A 21,896-nucleotide genomic window follows, 5' to 3' on the forward strand; every position below is an offset into this window, starting at 1 on the left:
AACGCCCTAACCCTATGTATAGTCGGATCCTTACAGAATTAAAGGAGGAAGACGACCTCCATTTTGCGCCAATCGCCATTCAGCCAACAGGCAACTCTAGCAAGTCTATCAGGATCATTCCGCCTATAGCCACCGGTCCTCTCGATCCCACTACTCGATCAGTTACTGTCTACATGAGTTGAGTGATCCACATTTTTACGTCGTGTTTTAAAATATAGGAAAATTTGGCTGCATCAAACGAGTAGTTCTATCTGAGATATTCAATACGTTTCACGAAAAATATATTCATCGATATCCTTCAAGTTTTAAGTGTCACTCGTCGTTTTCATCTACTTTTTGGTTTTCCATTACATGTTGATCATGTTCTAATCGTTAATAAACATAAATATCGGTAGAAATACGATGACGAAACAAACTGCCATACGGTACGAAAAATAATCGTCGATAAGTCCCTGCCCCGTGGCATATACCATATGTCTAAATATTTTAATTCTACAGTATGGGCGTATTCAATCTATGACTAGAACGTATCCCTTGTGGAAAATAAAATGATATTTTCAAGAATCGTGAAAACATCATTTACAGGATAAGGGCTAGAATACAAAAAGTGTTCCATTATCAAACCCGAACAAAGGCGTTTTTATAAAAAAATGCAAAATTAGACCGGACTATCGAACCTGAGGATTCCAAACGAAATAAGCATAATAATATTTACACTATTTTTTTAATTAGCTGCTGAATATTGGAAACACATTGGAACGTAAGCACACAATTAGTCTACTCAAAAACGCTGGTTATATGTACTGCTATTTTTCCCGCAGTTTTCTTTTGAACACAAATTCACCTTTTTAGTCCGCTGAACCGCTTACGCCAATGAAATCTTTTAATTTGAAATTTTTCCTAATTCGATATTCGGCCAGATTCAATATTAAATCTGCTGCACTTGATATCTGTTTCTGATTGTTGAATGAATATTTCTCGAGAAATTTTAACGGTAGACTATCAAACGGTTGCTTGTTGAAACAATGAAAGAGAAAAAAATCACAACATGTTGTCCTACATAGTTAGAAAAATGGTTAAATATTTAAACCGATACCCAACCACACAATGCCGCACTTGCCTTCATACCCGAGTAATAATTTTCTTTATCATGGGCGATATATATATATAGTAGATTAAAGAATAATATAAATAATTATCACAACTACAAGCGCTATCGATAGAACAACGATGGCCGTCCATTGCCGCCGGTCTGAAAAGAAGAATAGGTAACGTAAATTACTTAGCGTACTGATGAATAATCCTTGGCATTGAGTGATCAATTTATGGAACCTTTTCTTACCATTGGTCATATGTAGCACTTTCGCCACCTTTTTCATGGTAGCATCCAGCTTAGAATCGGTTTGCTCTAGCTCGTTACCAAACTCGTCCAGCATTCTAACATTAGGAAGACATAATAAAAATACAATAAATTGAATATACATCTTCCGCAGGCCTTATGAGCCCTGGAATCGTTTCTTACACAGCTTGCTCATCCAATTCGATGCCGATCTGACGAGAAACGGTTTTAAGCGTGCCGATGGAATCGCTGATTATATCCAACTGCTCATCCTGCCCAACTAGAATATGATGTTGCGTCGCAAGTGTATCCTCAACGAAACGACTCGAACTTGAGTCCAGGATAGCACCCCCCGAAGACGACGGCACGTAATGGCTCGGGCTGTCGTCGAGGTTGTTCTCCAGTTTGGAGTATTTTGCACCACTGTGTCTCGAAGCCATTGCTGCACCGGCCGAGCTGATCAGATGCTTCCCAGTTTCGGCAAGGTTTAAATTATTAGCTTGGCTGTTGTTGTTTAGGTTGCAGCTGAGCGAGTTGTTGTTCAATCCACCGACGGGGCACCCGGTAGCGTTCAGCACTGCGACACCGTTTGATATGATACTGTTGTTGTTGATGTAGTTCTTGTTACACTGGGGAGATGCCTCGACGTCGTTATCAAGCAGGGGCTGACGAGCGGTTATGTCCTGGTCACGATTGCGGCTGATGCTCATGCGATCTTTCATCGATTTCACCTCATCCCGGGTGGCGTCGATGAAATGCCGTCGGCTGGAAAGTTCTCTGTTGTCGATTTTAAATTTGCTTGGATTTTTTTCTACAATACGTTTTTCATAGAAAGATATGTTAAGGAAAACTAGATACTAGGATAGATGATCAATCAATCAAGTCAAGCGTAACAATGCGTTACACGTCGTTAGCGGCCATTAAAAAAGGATATTAATCGTGTCTTCCAAATCTTCCAAGTCCCATTCGATGCTGCGTAGTGAATTTTTCAGTTCAGTTGTCGTCCAATCGGCCTCAGCGGTAGATCCGCCGGAATGTGCATCGCTCAGTTCGCGCCAGCGAATGTACAGACCACGTGTTTTATTCAGTGCTTTGAATACTTCGCTGTAACGAAGAGGGGTATATGAGAGCATAGTGTAATATTTCATTGATGTTTTTTTAGATATCAAATGTAGAAGGATGTTTTTTGATTAGCATAGCACGAAAATGGTGCGATCATTCATCCATTTCCTGCTTATCAGAGCCTCTGTGCATACAGCATTATGGCCAATGAAACCAAAAACAAAAATGAAAACAAATCAAGCAAAGCAGTTTACGCGCATCCAGTCATATGAAAAGTGAGATACGCAAAATATGTTACACGATTGTAAGGTCTATCCACTTTCAATTTGACTTCTTTGCTCTGCGGAGTATTGTACGGATTATCTGTGTTTTTTTGTTACCAGAGAGGGAACCTTCAAAAGGCATGCCTTGCCCAATATACCTGGGGGTACAACCTGCGCAAACAATTATTTCTTCTTAAACGACACAAGTGTTTTTGTATCTTTCAAAGTGCCCAAGGAGAATATTGTGCAAATCTGGATGGCAACGTTCTTGGTGTGGAATGCTCGTGTATGAATAATCACTAGGGATAATGAACAAATTCTCTTCCATGGCAATTAATCAATCGCGCTACATGCCAACACGTTAAACAACATAAATTGATACAAGTTAACTTCTAGATGTTCAAGATGCTTATAGAATCAAAGAAAAATATGAAAATTCGTTATAAATCGCTTAAACGGCCACGTAGTTTACCAAAGCATCAGGTATTTGTAACAGTTGGGTTGATCCACCTGTCTAAATAATGCCCACATGTATCCAGGACAATATATAAGACCGTAAGCAACCGATCTGGTAGTCTGTACCATTCAGCTGCTGAAAGCAATCTAGAACATCCACCAAAATGCGCGCCATCTTCGTTCTTCTCATCGTGGCGGTCATCGCCTTCCTGGGAGTTTCCGGTAAGTAAGATGGATAGTCTTTTGCGTGTCGGCCGAATAAACTAATCGCTATCTGATCGCTGCTTGGCGCGGCTCCTTACAGCCCAAGGAAACAAATGCGCCGATAACGAAGAGTACCAGCGTTGCGGAACCGGTTGCGAACGCACTTGCACCAACGGCGAGTCTTGGGAAAAACCATGCACAGCCCCCTGCGCCGACAAATGCTTCTGCCAGAGCGGTTTCTTGCGTGATAGTAACGGAAAATGTGTTCGCCCGTGGCGTTGCGCTCCCACTGCATCCGATTAATGGGCAACACGCTGGAATAGTATGAATTCGCCAATCTTGACGACCATGCGGTTGTTTGCTTTCGTCAACTTTCGGCAAACAAGCGATAGCTCTTCTTGTATCTGGCTAAATAAAACCTAATTAGGACCGCACGCCCGATGGTTGTTGCCTTCTTGCGTCACTCCATGATTGCGATGAACGAATTCGAGGTGAATCCTGGGGGTGTGTTGGGAAACATATTGCCGATAGCTGTTACTACATCCTGTTTCGCTGCGTGGAGGTTTGCAGGAAGCGCGAAACAATTTTTCGCAGTAACCCACCCCTAGGGAAATCGGACTGTTGTGCTACCGTTGCCTTATCGGTCGTAACGCTAGAAACACATCGTAAATATGTTTCCCTACTGGACGGAATTACAGCATCATCGTTCACCGAATTTTCGTTGGCAAAAGGCCGCCGGACGGCTGGCTAGCCTCGACGCAACACTCCACCGTGCGACGATCAATACGAAATAGGGTTCGCGAGGCAGGCTTGATTGCCGGGAGGGGATGAAACTTTCCTATGGTTCGCACACCGAAATCACCACACTGCGAAAACTTACTCTTTCACCACGAAAAATGGATCTTCCATTCTAGGACTTTAATTCACTGTCGTCATTAAGATGTGCTCTTTCAACAAAGCATCAATCGGTGATGCACGAATATTTCGTTTTCTCGAGCACCGTCAACTAAATCCGAAACGTTGGCGAGCGAAGTCATTGGGCGCTTTTCCCGACCGTGTGATGGCTTTCCCAGGAAAGTGGGTGTTTTGTAGTGCAAATTTCGCATCCGCTATGCCAGCAGCTTTACGTTCGGAATACTTTCGATTCCAGCACAGCACAATGTGATTCACATTCACTCCCAAGCAAAGATAGCAAAGCGTGCAGGAACGTAATTTGATAACTTTTTACAACCACCCTTCTTTAAACTACAGCACTGCTTTTATTTGCATCACAGAAAAGCTGCTTCCTATCCGACGCGAAGACGGCGACGTATCCACTAGTGTGAGAGAATTTTCCTCGCATCCTTCTCGCTGGGAGAAAGAAGGAAAAACGTCACTCTGGCCGTCGGATGCCGATTTTTCATTCTCCTTCTTTCAAAACCTCTCACGTTTCATTTTCCTTCCACTTCCAATCCCGTGCATGAAGGGGAAAACTTCGGTTATTCACATCGGAGAACGACTTACGGAATTGCCGAAGCGCACGCGAATCGGATGGTATTTTCCACACCAATGTCCTTCGTTATCTTCTTCTTTTTGCTAAGCAGGATGTTGCGTTATCGATATGAAGTCCTACCAACCCATCACGTTACGATGGAGGCGTATCCTGTAAGTTTACACAGCAAAAGTAGGTTTAAATTAAATTTAAATTAAATAACCACGAATTCTTCTCAGAGACCAATACCGACCAAAACAAACGTAAACACACACACATACGTTCGCTGACAAATACTTTGACATAAGCAAGTCCAATAAACGACACGTCAGCTGGCTTTCAAATCTGCATTATCCTTGGCGGGCAGGCATTCCTAAACTTAAATCCTACTATTTATTGCAATGCGTAATGGAAATGTACATCTTTAACTCCCTACCGTAAATACTAATATAAACAGTTTACAGTTTCGGTTCACTAATGTCTTGTGCATTAAAGAATTTAGGGTTCAACAATATATTGTTATAAAGATTAAATAGAAAATTAACAAAGTAATACCTCACATAAAAATATCTGCAACAAATTCAAACCCAAATAGTTGTATCTCATAACATATAATCAATTTATACTTTAATCAAAGTTATAATGTGAAAATAACGTCCGTAAAATACATGTAGGCCGTTCACATGGATATGGAAGGCATCTACCATGCAAAACGAAACGGAATGGAATGAAGGCGTTGAGGCGTCCATAAAAACGACATGATTTGTTGACGATAGTGCACGATTAGTACGAGCCATTTCGGTTTCTCTTGGAGCAGGCCAAGACCAGTAACTAACGATTGATTAGTAAGAATGTTTCAAAACTTCGGATATGTAGCATCAAGTCAAATCTATGCAGTTTCAAGCGAGTCTGTGAAAAAATTAGGCAATGCCTAATACCGAATAAATAAAAATAACACATGTAAACTGTTTTTTTTTATATTTTAACATACATTCAAAAACCTTATCTAGTGTTTCTTGACAGCTTGAAGAGAAATATAATCAAAAGAACCTTATACGCGACTCTCTGACCTTCCTACTTCTCAACGGTTCGGTAAAATGTGGACAAACTTTCAGGTATATACAATATGGAACAAAGCCTCGGTAAACCGTTGGCCGCTATATTGTTGAACAGCGAGTTGCAGATAATATATTCATGTCGTAAGTTACAAGCACTTGTTTTAGAAAAAAATGAATCTCATTTTTTTATTTCTGCTTCCATAAAGTATATATCAATCCGCTCAGTACATTCTAACAGTGTTTGCCTTCGGGAATAAGGTCTTGAATTCAGACGCGAAAAATTTGGAACTTTATCATTACTATGTACACATTTAAGTTTGTGTGAAACAAACGATGTCGAACGAAATACCACTGACTTTATCTAGGCATATTTTTATAGGAATTAAATAGAAATTAAGAACAACCAAAAGCGAACCGACAAGAAAATATCAGGTTACCTATTATTGCGATTAAGATTTCTGCATCTAAGTGCATTAACTGTCGACTATAAAATTGTTTGCTTCGAACGTAAAACCTAAGCTTTGCCATACCTGTTTTTAATCAACCATCCCTAACGTAGGAAAATCTGAATAAGAAAAACAACAAAAATCCTACCTTTTACACAAATTCACATAAGCAAAGCACAAAATAGCTTTTCCATTTTTTCCGCTGCAATGAAATGCATTAAGAAAAATGATTTTAAAAATGCTTAAATCAAACGAACAATTAATCTTTTTCATTCTCGCGAAGAATGTAGCTCACATTGCAATCTATTTTTCTTTTGCGGATATGTGGTCAGGCCGTTCTCCACGCGCGAATCGTTCCCACATTTTGTAGAACAGCGCTTCCAGCCCTTGAGCGTACTGTTTGCAATCAAATAGGGGGCTTTCGCAACGAGCCAACCACACTTTGGCTCGTATAGCCTTTAGATATTCTCGATCTGTTCCAAGCTTGATTGCGATATCCTGATACTCTGCACGGGACTTGGCGATCAATTCTGGGCAACCAAGTGTTGCTAGTTGGGAAGCGGCAACTCTACAACCGAAAAACGAATTGGAACAAGGCAATTAAGATATATTATTACAAGAAACAATTAAACGGTTTATGAATGGCATTTTTCTTACCTGGAAGCAAGAGTTTCAGCAGGAAGCGTTACCACCGGTGTTCCTGTCCACAACACATCCATCGAAGTCGTGTGTCCATTACAAAGCGGAGTATCTAGACAAACATCAGCTAACTGACCTCGACGTACATGTTCTTCCTTAGCAGCAACATTGGAGAAGATAATGCGACCCGCTGGAATGCCCAGCTGTTGAGCAGTGGTCTGAATGTTGGCTTCACCTACAGCCGGGAAACGCAACAGCCATAGAACCGAATTAGGGACGTGTTTCAATATCGTAACCCATGACTGTAGCGTTAATGGATCGATTTTGTAAAGCTGATTGAAGTTACAGTACACGATCGCGTCATCCGGCAAGCCATACTGCTGTCGCGTAGTTACAACAATGTTCTGTGGCACTTCTTCACCAGTTGCAGCCTTGTTATTCGTTTGCGTCGTTGCCAACCCGTTCTGCACAACTACACCATTCAAGGAAGTCTGTACCTGTCCGGATGCAATCATGGTCTCAATCGGAGTTGTCGTGGGCAATTCAGCCACTTTGTGCTGGATCTCGACCGGTTTGTTCGCTAGTACAACTTCTCGGACGGTCTTTACCTCGGTGTTCTCCACCAATGGCGACAAATCGGTTGCGTTAATTACGGCCACGTTATCTGCCAATGAGCTGTTCTGTGTTTTGTTGCTAACGATCACGCGCTCTTTAAGGTGTGGGAACATTTGCCTATGGTCACCGATGAAGTAGGTGTGCGGCATGTAAGCGAGTTTTTCACTGTACTGAGACTCGAGAGATAAGGGTGACGTGACAGCGTCCGTAATGATGTAATCCATGAACGAGGCACCGCTCGTTCCAGGATAGCCCAACCACATAACTTGGACTGGCGCTGGTCGCAGGGCAAAGATTTCATTTCGCGCACCCTTTGTGTAGCCGTTCATATTCACCAAGATATGGATACCATCTGCGTGAATGCGATCAGCCGCCTTACCGTTGCAAGGTGTTTGCGAGAGATCGATAAAGTGCTCTGTCTCCCGACTGATTTTTCCACGGAACGTTGTGCCATCATCGGGGCTAAGGGCGTAGCAGAAAATTTCTACTCTTTGCCGATCGTGCAACCCCGGAATGGATTGCATGAGATGCGATGTTGGGTGATTACCGAAGTCACTACTCACGTAACCGATACGCAGTCTTCCTACCAGATCGCGACCAAATTTAAAGGGTGGTTTATGAAGAACGTTGATTTTTTCTAGGCATAGGTTTGCGTGCCGGGCTGCAATTGTCTTACGGAATTCGTGTGACAGCGGATAGAGCATCGAATGATGCGGATGCACCGACGGTAGCCGATTTTTATCCAACTGGTCCGCTACGATTGCCACTAGTTTCTTCATACGCGTCTCATAATCCGTCCAATCACACACGATTTGCAAGCAATGCGCTAGATTACAGTACGCATCTGGGAAGTCTGGCTTTAGCTTTAAAGCCGTCCGGTACGATTGAATCGCCTCCGGGATATTACCCGAGTCCTTGTGGATGCTTGCTAGATTGCTATGGGCGTCCGCAAAGGCTGGATTAATTTGAATCGCACGTGTGTAACACTGCAGTGCTCCGGCTACGTCCTGCATCTCCTTCAGAGTGTTACCCATGTTTGAGTACGCATCGGCAAAAGTCGGTTGGATGCGTATAGCCTCTTTGTAGTGTAGCAGAGCTTCGTTCAATTTGCCCTGCTGTTGCAGCACCGAAGCCAAGTTCGAGTGGGCAGCTGCAAACTCTGGGAATACCTCCAGTGCCTTGAGGTAGAGTCGCGTCGCCTCTTCGATATAGCCCTGCTCTCGCTTGATGTTGGCCAAATTGTTGAGCGAATCGGCATGATTCGGGCAAAGACGTAATGCAATATTGTAACATTCTTCCGCCTCTTTCACCTGTCCCTTTTCTTTCAATGCATTCGCAAGATTACAGTAAGCGTCAGGAAAATTTGGTTGTAAGTCGATCGCCCGTCGGTAGGTATCGATGGCTAAGTCGATCAGCCCCTGTTCGTAGTACACGCAAGCTAGATTTCCGTGCACGACAGCGTTGTTCGGCGATAAATTTAGCGCTCGCAGATACGCAGCAACAGCTCTGCAATTGAAGAAAAAAAATGAAAAAAAAATACTGTTAAATTTCTACCATACTTAGAGCTAATGTTGTTACTCATAAGATATTGTTTCGTTGAACAGAGGTCCCCATTTTTGAAACTTAAATGTTAAAATTTGATCTGCTATTATGAAAATAGTTTTCTCTATTCAGCAATTCTTACATCCTTCAAAATTGAGAACAATCAAATTGAAGTTATCATTCGTTGAGACCTCGCCGTAAGGCACAAACGTGGGTTAAACAGTATATATAAATGGATCAATTGAAAGCAATTTTGCATATTTTGTTGTAACAGGTTTACAAGGATTAAGTGAAGATCAAAATCTCCCAAACGCAAAACTTAAATCTCGTTTTCCAGAAGCTAAGAATCACTTCTCAATTTCCTTCGTTTCCTATCATTTGCAAGGAAAGCATGTCGAGTGGCGAGCATCGACAGGATTCATTCGTTTACGATGAGTGATTGTGTGTTCGCGTTTTCCCAGACGGGTCGATACGGATCAACCCATTTCCTGCCTACTGGTGGAGGTTGACAGGAAGTTTAATAAATTCCATTACATCAATAAGATTATTTTTAGCAAGCGCGCATCTGCTTTGAGGGAAACTCATAAGGCAACTATAAGTAACGGTAATTGGGTCGATTTTTAGCAATGATTTGTGTCAATAATAAATAAATGAAAATACAGATTTAACTAAAATGCATGTTTTTTAAAACATAAAAAAATACATTAGAATAAGTATACAATCTTATCTATTTTAAACAAAACCTTTTTTTGAATACAAATACAGTTATATACAAACGATTGATGAATTAATAACCATAACAAAAGAATCTACAGCTCTAGAAAGAATGTGTTCTCTTCTAATTCAGAGCTTCTGCAAACACATACCAGTCAGCAGTTGCCCAAAATCATTTGTTTTATAGAAGCAAAGCAAAGGACGAAGAATTATAATAAACTGCTCCTGAAAACAACCGTAGCCGATTCTGAATGTTAAAAATTAAATATATATATATATATATATATATATATATATATATATATATATATATATATATATATATATATACATATATATATATATATATATATATATATATATATATATATATATATATATATATATATATATATATATATATATATATATACATATATATATATATATGTATATATATATATATATATATATATATATATATATATATATATATATATATATATATATATATATATATTATATATATATATATTATATATATATATATATATATATATATATATATATATATATACATATCTTCGCACTGAGCGGATCTTAGTACGCAACACCAACGCACGACACGGAGAGGATAATCTTTGTCATACAATACATACAGGAGAAAATGGCTGAGAACAAACCAATTTCAAAGCACCAAATCCACGTGGGCAAAATATTAGCAACATAGTCATATATTCGTACTGATTGTTTTTGTATCAAGAAATTTCTAACGCATTTTTGTCAAGTAGTTGACATTCTACCACGTTCTAAGCTAAGCGACATGGAACTTTCATCTTTATATGGAATTTATAACACAAACCATCAATATCTGCTTTGTCGTTAATCCACATCGTTCCCTCTAATAACGAACACTTTTGCTAACCTTTTGATGTAGAACTTAATCCAATCCAAACAACCCTCTTGGTTTGCCTTCAGCTCGGAGAGAGAATTGTATGGATGGTACGGCGTTATCCGTACGATGGTGTAAATTACAATACACTGGTAATCCATTGCACCTCTACTCGACGTTGCACTGGCTTCTCACGCTGCACAGTTGGCGACGAATGTTTGCTGTACGCACGGATGTTATGTCGTTGAACATCCTCACTGACAAATGCAATTTGGCAGCGGGTCTTTGTACACCGCTAGCGGGAAGATCATGCTTTATCGTTCTACTTTTCTCTTTGGATTATGACGCCGGTTTTCTGTTAATTATTGCACTGTATTCTTAACTGTCACGCTTCAGGAGCAATTCTGGCATATGTACTTAATGAGAGCTAGAAATCGCATGTAATTAGTACAATTTTACAGCTCGTTTGAAAAGCAGTATCTACTCGATCAGTAGTATCTTGAGTAGATTTCACATATACTGTGTTTAACGTTAGCATGGAAGTGGGTTCACAATTTGGCAGCAATTCGCAAATCAGCCGAAACTTTTTGCCGAGAGCATCCACACATTTACGCACAGAGAACCAGACAATCATAATACGTGAAATACCAAAGTGAATACTGGAACCAAATCATTTCCCCAAGGAACAACCCAACCGAAGAAAATAAATAAACTCCGCTCAGCGTCCTATCCTGCTAGCTACAATGGAACGCTTCACTTCACGGATCTGACAGGAAATTACTGTCGATGACCAAATGGAGAACCAAACGCCCTGTGGTGGTAAATGATTTTCTGTGGAACTGCTAAAATAAGATACACCTTTTGTCGCAGCGTGTAACATTTGCTTTTCTTTTTATACGCTAGAGCTACGTACCAATCCCTTGCCAATATGAATAAATTAAATGTCAACGACGATCCAAGCCAAGTATATCAAGGTTTTCTCACGGCATAGAACAGGCAAAATGGAGGCCTTTTTTACTAGCTGTGCAATTAAATTTACCATGCAAACACACCTGTACTCTCCTTTTGATGTTGATCCAATTAGGGTCTGAAAAGGATCCTACTAAACGCACTTAAACGTTACAATTCGATTCTGATTTCAATATTCGTTTATACAGATGCTAGCACACGAAATGTTTCCTGTATTATCATACGAAAAGATATATAATGAAAATGTATTGCTCACATTTTTGCTGTTTATAATTGAAAGAATATTGATTCATATGTTTTCTGATCAGGACGTATATCTCTGTTTACGTTATCTTTCTAATTACAGTGTCTTGCCGTTACAAGTTAATGGCTTCGGAGTAAACTTGTCCACCTGTCATAAAAGTTATAATTAGGAGTCTTTCGTAAGATTTCCGATTCATGATTCGCAATTGCATATGACGGTTCTCCTAGAAATGGTTCGAGACCGTTAAAATTATCAGTCGTGACCAAAATATCTTCTCCCGCCTAGATTTGACGACACATGCAGTTGGATATTTTAAAATAATAGTGCAATGCAGTGCCAGTTGAAATAAAATTAGAACTAGTCACCAACGAAAAACACAAATATTACGCCAATTTCAATGAAATATGTTGATTGATCATATATCAGGAATTACGAAAACAAATTTGATGATATACACTAAGCACAGTTATTCAGATAGAAATTGCAATTTACTTTGTTTCTTTAAAATTGTATAGGGCGTTTAACACCAGACAACTACTGTAAATCGCGTTTGAAATATTCATCCATAGTAGCTTAACAAACTGTTATTAAAACTGAATGTTCCTTTCAAACATCTTAACAGAATATATAACAAAATACACTTTTGCATCAACTTTCATTAATATTTAACGTGCAGTTGTATTGATTGAAAGCACTATGATACCAATAATTCAAGATTATTACAATTTCGTCGTTATAATTCTTAACGTATAATACAGAACACATCGATGATACAGCACGCTTTTTGAAAGTACAACCGTTTCCGGTCTCGGCCAAAACGACACTGTTCCTCCATTTGCACAAGCAAAAGGACAAATCCGTTCTCTCAAAATATATTTCATGTCGCTCTCTTGAAATTTCCCACCACAGTTATTTCTTTTTCTCTCCCATAAACCCCATACTGGTACATACTGGATCTCGATTTCACACATTTTCTCTTTCCCGCGCAGATTATTGTTCGTTCTAGATCCTGATACCGCGAAGCGCGAAGGAGACGCTTTTCAGCCATCTACAGTCAGTCAACTATACTTGTATGAACAACGGCGGGCATTCGCGTTTTAGGTGAACCATGCTATACTGCACGAACCTGCAGCATTTGAAACAAACGTTGGACGTAGTTTTCCAAACGGTTTACAAATCTTGAGTCACCGTGAAACATTCTGTTAAGACGTCTGTTTCGTTACCTGCCATGAAGAGTGGAAATATGGAAGTTGGCGGAAAGAAGCCACACTTGAACAAAATTCACAATTTAGGCGAAGGCGGCAGAGGTAACGACGGTACTGACAAAGAACTCTTTACTCTTTAGAACTCATCGGGGCAAATACATCGTAGAATAATGCCAACTACCGCCGCCGTCGCCCCAGGTGCGTATGAGCACTTGCACTTCAAACTCGAGTTGAATCGAATCGGGGAAGCGTGATTTTTTTGCCGGGAAAAATATTTTACCGTCAGGGGTACGAGTTTGATGGAACGACAGATTGCCGTCGCAATCACGGAGGGGACTCGAACGAGAGTAATTTCCAAAGAAATTGCCTAGGCAATCAGGATGCCAACCTATCCTATCCATTTGACACACGACTCTCTATCATTCCGAATGCAAACTAAAAAACTATTAGTACCATACGAGAAGAAATATATCCACTCATTTATATTAGTGAAAGCACTAAAAAATATCATTAAGAAATCTAAATTTAAATCTTTCTATGGTATATTTTTTGAGCATGAAAATTCTTCAGAAAGGAAAAACACCAAGACCACTAGGAATCAAGGTTCCAAATCCATAATAGCACTGCAATCGACCAGGTGGTGGATAACTAAATAATGCATAAGCAAATATGAAAGTTAATTCCAGTGAATCAACAATCTAGTAACAAAAAACAAGCGATGAAACTGATGTTACATGACAAACTGTTCCATATGCCTGATGAACCATTTTACTAAATCCACGTGGGCATGTCATACCGACACGATTTGGAACATGAAGGCGCAGTTAGCTAAAACCTTATTAAACATTTACCATCTTTGCTTAGGTTATACCTTGTGTAACGCATGCATGGGGGTACGTACATTCAAACAATGAGATACAATTCACGATATAAATTATCTATGGATACATTGGGGGCGGCATATACAAAACTGATTCGCTTCATGGACAACCAAAAACTCTCTCAGGCCTGAAGCGAAGAACCTGTCTTTTAAATTTATACGCTTCAAACACCACGCTGACAAATAAGATAACAAAGCCGAGGTCTCCCTCCTCCTTGTCGAACGCGCTCAGAGTTCAACCCGACTAATACTGATGGACAGAAGAGGAGCCATCGAGAACCATACCCTTGGTGATTGATCATTAGTATGTCATGACATCAAAGCAAAGTGTCCTTCTCTCCTGATTCACATGCACACAGACACGTTCAAAAGCAGACACTGACACAAATCGCGCTGCCAGAGTAGGAGTTGTGGTATTTTTATTTTTTATAATATCGGTCCCTGGTTGTTAGAAGTTGGCTTAGGAAATCGACAAAGTTTGATAATTTCACAACCCCACGAATTATGTGTCGTAAGAACTGCAGTTTAGTCAATGTAAACTGTTACAATGTTGTACATGGCAACAACTCATAGTACTAGTTCAGGAAACAGAATACTAGTTTTAATGATTAGTCATCTATTGCTAATTTTATTTTACTAACCTGTCGAAGATGCGCGCTTCCTTCAGTACATTGCCCAGATTGATGTAGGCATCGAGAAAGTTCGGATCGAGTGCAACTGCTTTCTCGAAGTGATGAATCGCCAGCCATATTTCTCCCTGCGCGTTGAAAACACATCCAAGATTACTCCAGGCCACTGCGAAATCTGGTCTGGTTTCAATGGCTTTCAGATAGCATGCCTAAACAATGTTTTAACAATCGTAATGCACAGACGACATGCATGCACCAAAATGTGTCGCATATTATGTAGGTTTAGTGTTGTTTTCAAAATTGGAATGTTATGTTAATTTTAAAAACAACGTAAAATTATATCGATCAATTGAGAATAAGCGCAATAGAAATTACCAAAAAGAATGGGAAAAAGAGAAGATAAAAAAAAACAGATTAGTAAAGCGCGAAATTTCGTTTTAAATATTTAATACATAATCAATCGATTTATGGATTATATCCTCTACTTTTTTCTCATGAGAATGAACCAAAACCATGTTTGGTGTGATTTTTTTTAATGCATAAATCAAAAATAAATTACTTAAAATGGTGAATAAATCGTATGGTTTATATCACACAAATGAAAAAACATGTGCTTGATCGAAACACGCTCGAAGCTTTTGGAAACGACGTAATGAGGCCAGAAAGTGATTGAGATTCTACGACCGTTGGTATAATAAAGGTTTAGTTTGCATATTATTTTACAAAATAAAAATAAAATGACAATTGATAGTAATAGTATATGAGAGACTATTCAAGAACAGCATCTACTATCGCCGCTCAGTTTATGTTTGTGATAACGCCATTTTTCATGGATAACCGTTGCATAATTATTTTGCCATTTTTTATTTTCAATAGTAATCGTTGAATAACGCAAAGTAGCTCATTCACTGCATACCAGGCTAATCTAACATCATCGTGTGTCGTATGCAACCACTTTCTGGCTCTCATTCCATCAGTAGTCACGTTTTGTCATGTGTAAATGCACTCTTATCCCGCCTACGAACTTCCTCCTCATTTGAAGAGTAACTGATTCGGACCCTTTTTTTCGAGTGTTTGAGTGCAAATCTACACGCACGCACGTATCATCCCTTCGTAGAGCTGTAGTGTCGCCTGCGCCAGCCTAGCTATCGGACCAGTCAAGAGGAACACAAGAACACCATGAATGGAGGGGGGTTTTGGGTTGATTTAGTATACGAATACGGCGATGGCTGCATCATTGCTGTTTCTGTGCTTATCCGCGGATAGCGACCCTATTCTGTAAATGAAGTGGCCCGACATCGCTTTCCTTCATTTTTCTCGTAAAGGTGTATACAGTGAGAAGAAGACATGGAAAAAATGCACGCCGTGCACACGAAATCCACAAAGGTACAAGATGATCGCTGTGAATGGCGAGGCAAGTGAATGGAAATTGTGTGCCGTTGGTGGTTTGAGCGGCAGGACGTTGCAGAACAACCTTAAACAGCTACAATGTGCCTAAGAAAATATTTTGTTTGTTTTTCGCTTTCTATACATTTTTCTATTTTGTTTTCCTCAGGGAACGGGACAGCTATGTTTCCAAAGGTTCTTTTAAGAATGAGATGGCAGGTTGGATAGCTAATATCACTTTCCACAGGAATTATTCAATAGACAAAACGAAGGAAAAAAAATAAATATATGAATTTATGAACTCTACAGATGTGCACTTCGTTAAGAAATGTGAAGCAATGGGAACGATTCTAGTATATGTATTCAAGTACAATTTGAAATATGCAGAAACAAAATGTGACGTTTGACAGATTTTCTCTGGAAATAGGAAAGGCAGTAGATTTTTTAAATATATGATGATTTCCTCTTCTAATGTATATATTTCAAAAGTAATAAGTCCGTTAAGTATGAAAAATATAACATAAAAAATTTTTAAGCATCACGAGAAATTATAAATATTTCAATGAATAATTGAAATTTGTTAACATTTTGTCAACTCTTTGTTCAATACACGACAAAGTAAATTTTTTTCAATTTTACAAAGTAATTTTAACGAAGAAATAAAATAATTACATTCATTTGAAATTTCGTTAAAAATTTACTGAGTTGTTACAATCAACCAAAAACCGTCCCAAAGTAGACTAAAGTTGATCAAGAAAGCTTTTTATCGTTCGATCGCAAATAATGGATTGCGTATTTTACGTTGCTCTTTTAATAATTATTAAACTTCCCTTTTCTTTGTAACATGTTTCTGTTTTTCATAGGCTCGAACTAAAAGATTGACCATAAACTTTAAAATTCTGCAGATTTAAAGAGCTACATAATTTATAAAATAATCATTGAGATTAAAGCTTACCATTGCGACGTTCAATCTCGCCCATCTATTTAAGGAGAAAGGTTTTGAAGAAGAAGATCCATTCTAATCCCTGTAATTGCTACTTCAAATTAACAGCGAAACGATTATCCTTTACAAAACTTATTCAATAAATTAGTACTGTTATTGCAGATTTGCTGAAAACAATTTGATAGCTATTTGACAAATTACATAAGAACATATAGAATATGGAAATCATCATATATTGATACAAATGCAATAGTTTTAGAATAACCTGTAAAAAGCATCAAAAGAGATTGATTGTATAAAGAAAAGAAAAATTTAAAATCAAAGCTACAATATTTATACAATCGATTGATTCAATCAGGTGCTTGAAACCTCAAACAATTCTTTTGAAGAAGTGTGATACATTGTTTGAAACGATAATGCTTTGATGTACTGCTGTAAAAGCTTATCACATTATGCAAAGGTTTGTTTCAGCCTTCAAGCACATGTGAGAAAATGTGTAAAAGATGCCTATAAACTAATAAATAGAAATACAGTTCAGCAGACAAAAATCAGAGAAAATCTGTCAAACAAGACCGGATTCTGCTCGTTCTTCCATTGCTTCATTCATTTTCTATCGTGTCTGCATCTGTCAAAGCTGAAAAACAATTGCAAACTAATCGTCAAGTTCATTACATATCATGCAGATTGTCTCTTCTTTGGGCAGCTGTTTATTAGGTAGGGTTTTGCCGAACGTCCTGCAGCATCAATTACAACCCACAATCAAATTTTAAATAATATATTTTTATATTGAAATCTATTGGACATATTTTGATAATAAAAACTATTAAATGTTTTTTAAATAGATTAGTGGTTTTGTAACTGAAACCTGATGGCGGTGGACAACAAACATAAAACTTGAAATCAGTATCTAATAAACTAATGCTAGGACTTTAAAATGTTTTAAAGGGTGACCCCTTATTGGAAGATATTTGGATTCTGGTAGCCGCCGCATTCGTAAACCGCATCAACGGAAATCTAGAAGGAATGGTGCATAGAACTTCACGTATGGATTTATTGTTAGTTGATTGAAAACATTATATATGCTCTTATGTCAGGTGGTGTTCTATTTCGAAGAAAATGTGTTTTCAATAGTTTAATTACTACGCCGTATTACATCACAGAATATGTTTGTTTTGCAACAACAAAAGAGCAATGTATGTGTTCAATCATCTTTAAATTAGTTCTGATCCCTAGACATGATACTTTTTTAATATATAACGCCTTGGATACCGTTGCATACTCTAAATAAGTATGACTATTGTTAGATGATCAGGCAAGAACGATTTTTGTTGACTTCCTATCGTAATTGTTTGGGTGGATATTTTAAAAAGCTCTTTAAATAGCTCTAGGAGTGTACCACCAAGACATAGCTTTCACATTTTTACAAAAGGAGATTTCAAAACAATTTCTGCCACATAAGCATCCAACACATTACGTTACCTGGTGCAACTGCATCCAGAAGAACACCTGAAAGGGGATCTCAAGTTTTTGTTACGATGTCTCATACGCCGTCGGCTACTTCTGCATACAGTCGTCGGTGCAACAGCTACCATTTTTCTTGTATTCATTGCTGCCGTTTCTGTTCGACTAAATGACGATCGCTTGAATCCTTACGGCAATCGCTATATAACATAAAAATGCATGGAACGCTTCAATCGCTTTATGCTATTTTTAGGAAATACAGTCAAAACAGGTCCCGTTCAGCGCACGATTGAAACGATCACTGCCATGCTATTTAATAAACTAAAGATATTCCGCTTCACGTGCTGAAATAATTTGGGTAAGAACCATATACAATCAATAAGTTTTGTTTTTTTTTTCGCTTTTCGCGCTTCCGTATTTGCGCCACGTAGAAACTGCACCATCTCGTTTGGTATATAAAACATATAAAAATATCTGCAGGGGGCTAATGATATTTAAATGAATTCTAAACGATTTTTCAATAACATGAATGATGAAATGCGACGGTGGTTGTGTTTTATATTGCTTTTGACAACTAACATTCTTTCAGAGCAAATATACAATTACCCCTTGAATATGTGTATTATTAACATAGCACCTCTTGCCCTGTTATAGAAGCAGTACGCATGAACTTGTCATTAAAAATCATCGCCGTTATTGTTTTAAAATTTGCTTTATAGCAATGACTATGTGGAAATACCTTTTAATCAAAACTACTTAGGTTTTGTCTAATGAATGAGTACGAACAACGAAACAATACTTTTTTTCTATAATAATGCACACAGTATGCGAAAGGTAATTGCAGATTGCAAGGCAAATTTGAAGTCGGTCGTGTTTGCCTTCTTAGACTTTAGCTAAACAATTACACTCCCATTGACGCAACGCAATCAGTGCCATGAAGGAATGAAGAATGAAGAGCAAAAAAGGAATAGTTGCATACTTTATGTTACTTACCTTTGCTTCATCTAGGCGTCCTAACGCTTTCAACAAATTTCCCAAATCGCTTCGTACGCAATACAGATCCTGCAATACAGAACATGATTGTTAAAATTATTACCACTGTTCGCAAAGCACGGCAGGATCTGGCGAAAACACTACTAACCGGATTGTATTGTAGGGCCGTGACATATGCTTGAACTGCTTGTTCCATATCACGAGCTGCTACTAGTGCAGCGGCCAAATTGATGTAACCGTCAATGAAATCTGGCTTCAGACGTACTGCATGTCGATAGTTTTCTAGGGCTTCCTGCAGTTGTCCACGCTCTTTATAAACATTCCCGAGATTGCTACGAATGTGTAAAACGACAGAAAAATGTGTCAAGAAGTTGACAATTAGTTGTAGAAACCTTCACAATGCTGTTGAACTGGTCGGTAAATGCCGGTAAACTCCATCCATACCTGTAAGCCTCGGCGAGCAGAGGGTTTTGTTTAATGGCCAGTGTAGAAAACTGCGCAGATTTGTCCAGTCGTCTGCACTGGAAGTGTATTGAGGATAACAGCAAGAGCACCCCAGTATTATTGCTTTCCTGGCGCCATAGCTGCATGCAATGACGCTCAGCGTTTTCATAGTCCACCGCTTGGTATTCGCGATGCGCCAGTTCCAACAAACCTGTAATAAAATAGAAGTTGACAATTTATGGTACATTTAAGAACATATTAGATACTTCATATACACGGACTCAATAACATTAAAAAGTCAGTTAAGTTTAGTTCTAAGTTTAACAGTTGAGTACAACACAAAATGGACAATGGACAAAGGTTAGAGTGGGAACCAACGTAACAATCGTCCGTTACATGGGATGTGTTCCAAAGAATTATTTCGCTGCTTTGTAATTCTGCTATCGCCAAGTTTCGGAGTCACGTTGCAGCGAGAAAACTGCAACATCTGCCAAGAAAGTGCTCACACTAGCGTGAAAGAGAGCGACCCGTTAGCGCGTGACCGGGACGTTAGTGGGAAAATCAATATGCGCGTTGTCGTATGACGACGGTTTGTCCTTGACGAGCAAACGAGAATATCTCGTTGGTGAATTATCATACTTCCACCTTATGATTGCCTATTAGTTTTTCTTTAAACTCCAAATGAATAGTATGTACTTGTTTTCAATGAATCTTTCTAATATACATTGAGCACATAAGAAACAAACAAATTTTGCTTTGTTTTTGTAATTTTTTTTAACTATTACATCAAATCACACTACCCTGTTGATGAACGGTACGGTAAAATAAAACCTTTTTTTTCTGCTACCTATGGTAGTATGGTTTTTTCCCTATTATTACCCATGGTGGCAAAAATGCCACAAACTAAAAACAAAAGATAATTTAAGGCTATCGCACGCACAATGCTTACCTGCGGAAGACAGCTGATTTGTAGGGTCCATTTTCACCGATATATTTTGCGGCTGTGCCTGTTGTTGTTGCTGGGCAGCCATGGCCTGTGGAGAACCGCCTTGAGTTTGTACCGCGCCGGGAATTTGACCCTGCATGCCTACAACCTCTTCTCTGCGACGCTTTCGTGTGATTGCTTTATCGACGGCTGAGACGATCTGTAATCCCAATGGACGAACGTCAAAAATCCGTCCAATGTTGCGGAACCAGTGAAATCGGAGAATTACACGTTTGCTGGCGTTAATACGGACTGTTATGTAAACTGCACTTTCAAGATTAACACCTTTACGAGAACTGATTGCAACGCAGCACACCCCAGTAGACAAAAAGCGTTCCAAAGTGCTGCACTCTTCCCTATTATCGTGGAGCGTTCCCGATCATCGCCATCTTTTTCTCAGAATCATTGTCAATCAAAGGGTGGCTTGCTATGCTGCTCTAAGCGGCAGAGTTTAATGGCAGCTATCCTTCTCTTTGAACGATGACTCTCTCTCGCTTACTCTGACCAGTGGCATGAGAATGGCGCTCTCACTGAGCACTCGTTTTGGAAGTGCGCACGCATTCCGCTTACGTGTGCATAAAAACTCATCGATCGCGTTTATAGTTCTCGTTTCAACTTTCCACTTGCATCGGGTGCAACGAACTGTTCATGCGAACTGTCGCCTAATTAATTGTCCGAGCAGGGATCATTCTAGAAAGCCTTTTAAAAATAACAAAAACCCAACACAGCGCCATTGCCAGAATGCCAGAATTACCAGAGTGTTACTACACTTTTTCTTTATAAAAAACAACGCAACTGAGCTGTGATAAAGGCGTCCTCGTTCAATTCAATAGCTTTTTTTTAATGACCTCAAACAATTCATTTGCTTTTACCTTGCACAACTTTCGCCATTGCAGGCCTTTTCGTTATTTTGATTGGCAAGGCGTTCCTTTCCACCGTGTCGCCACTCTAAATTATTCTTACCGAGTGTAAATTTTCCACTGAGTCCGGCTGATCGCTGTTGTTGTTGGTAATAACGTAGTACACTGTCTGATAATATTTTCCTACGCCATTTTCTGCATTGTCCACTGATGACAT

General features: G+C 39.0%; 3 protein-coding genes across 3 annotated transcripts; 1 reads left to right on the plus strand and 2 right to left on the minus strand.

Annotated features, from left to right (window-relative positions):
• Positions 1-1,175: 1,175 nt before the first annotated feature.
• LOC128723358 (syntaxin-6) lies at positions 1,176-4,233 on the minus strand. The gene is made up of 5 exons (XM_053817089.1): positions 4,205-4,233; positions 2,274-2,443; positions 1,523-2,159; positions 1,343-1,437; positions 1,176-1,252 (listed from the first exon to the last, which is right to left on the minus strand). Exons 1-5 carry the CDS (start codon positions 4,231-4,233, stop codon positions 1,176-1,178), a joined length of 1,008 nt encoding a protein of 335 aa, XP_053673064.1.
• LOC128723360 (chymotrypsin inhibitor-like) lies at positions 3,247-3,752 on the plus strand. Its single transcript, XM_053817090.1, has 2 exons — positions 3,247-3,342; positions 3,425-3,752. The coding sequence occupies exons 1-2, from the start codon at positions 3,285-3,287 to the stop codon at positions 3,625-3,627; spliced, it is 261 nt and encodes an 86-aa protein (XP_053673065.1). The 5' UTR covers positions 3,247-3,284; the 3' UTR covers positions 3,628-3,752.
• A 1,538-nt stretch (positions 4,234-5,771) lies between the features above and the next one.
• Positions 5,772-21,896, minus strand: LOC128726981 (UDP-N-acetylglucosamine--peptide N-acetylglucosaminyltransferase 110 kDa subunit). The gene is made up of 8 exons (XM_053820835.1): positions 21,783-21,896; positions 20,784-20,979; positions 19,835-20,045; positions 19,539-19,722; positions 19,391-19,459; positions 14,620-14,816; positions 6,957-9,059; positions 5,772-6,867 (listed from the first exon to the last, which is right to left on the minus strand). The coding sequence occupies exons 1-8, from the start codon at positions 21,894-21,896 to the stop codon at positions 6,603-6,605; spliced, it is 3,339 nt and encodes a 1,112-aa protein (XP_053676810.1). The 3' UTR covers positions 5,772-6,602.

The sequence above is a fragment of the Anopheles nili genome, chromosome 3 (assembly GCF_943737925.1).
Source record: "Anopheles nili chromosome 3, idAnoNiliSN_F5_01, whole genome shotgun sequence".
In the NCBI taxonomy this organism is placed as follows: domain Eukaryota; kingdom Metazoa; phylum Arthropoda; class Insecta; order Diptera; family Culicidae; genus Anopheles; species Anopheles nili.

Bases quoted from the DNA above. Each gene is read 5' to 3' on its own strand.
- LOC128723358 (XM_053817089.1), bottom strand. From the start codon at position 4,233: ATGGAAGATCCATTTTTCGTGGTGAAAGA. The intron at 2,444-4,204 runs GTAAGTTTTCGC...TCTTCGTTACAG, and splicing joins CCATTTTTCGTGGTGAAAGA to CGAAGTATTCAAAGCACTGA. The intron at 1,438-1,522 runs GTAAGAAACGAT...TCCTAATGTTAG, and splicing joins GAATTGGATGAGCAAGCTGT to AATGCTGGACGAGTTTGGTA.
- LOC128726981 (XM_053820835.1), bottom strand. From the start codon at position 21,896: ATGTCATCAGTGGACAATGCAGAAAATGGCGTAGGAAAATATTATCAG. The intron at 20,980-21,782 runs GTAAGAATAATT...TTGGGATTACAG, and splicing joins CAGTGGAAAATTTACACTCG to ATCGTCTCAGCCGTCGATAA. The intron at 19,723-19,834 runs GTATGGATGGAG...ACACATTCGTAG, and splicing joins CTGCTCGCCGAGGCTTACAG to CAATCTCGGGAATGTTTATA.
- LOC128723360 (XM_053817090.1), top strand. From the start codon at position 3,285: ATGCGCGCCATCTTCGTTCTTCTCATCGTGGCGGTCATCGCCTTCCTG. The intron at 3,343-3,424 runs GTAAGTAAGATG...GGCTCCTTACAG, and splicing joins CGCCTTCCTGGGAGTTTCCG to CCCAAGGAAACAAATGCGCC.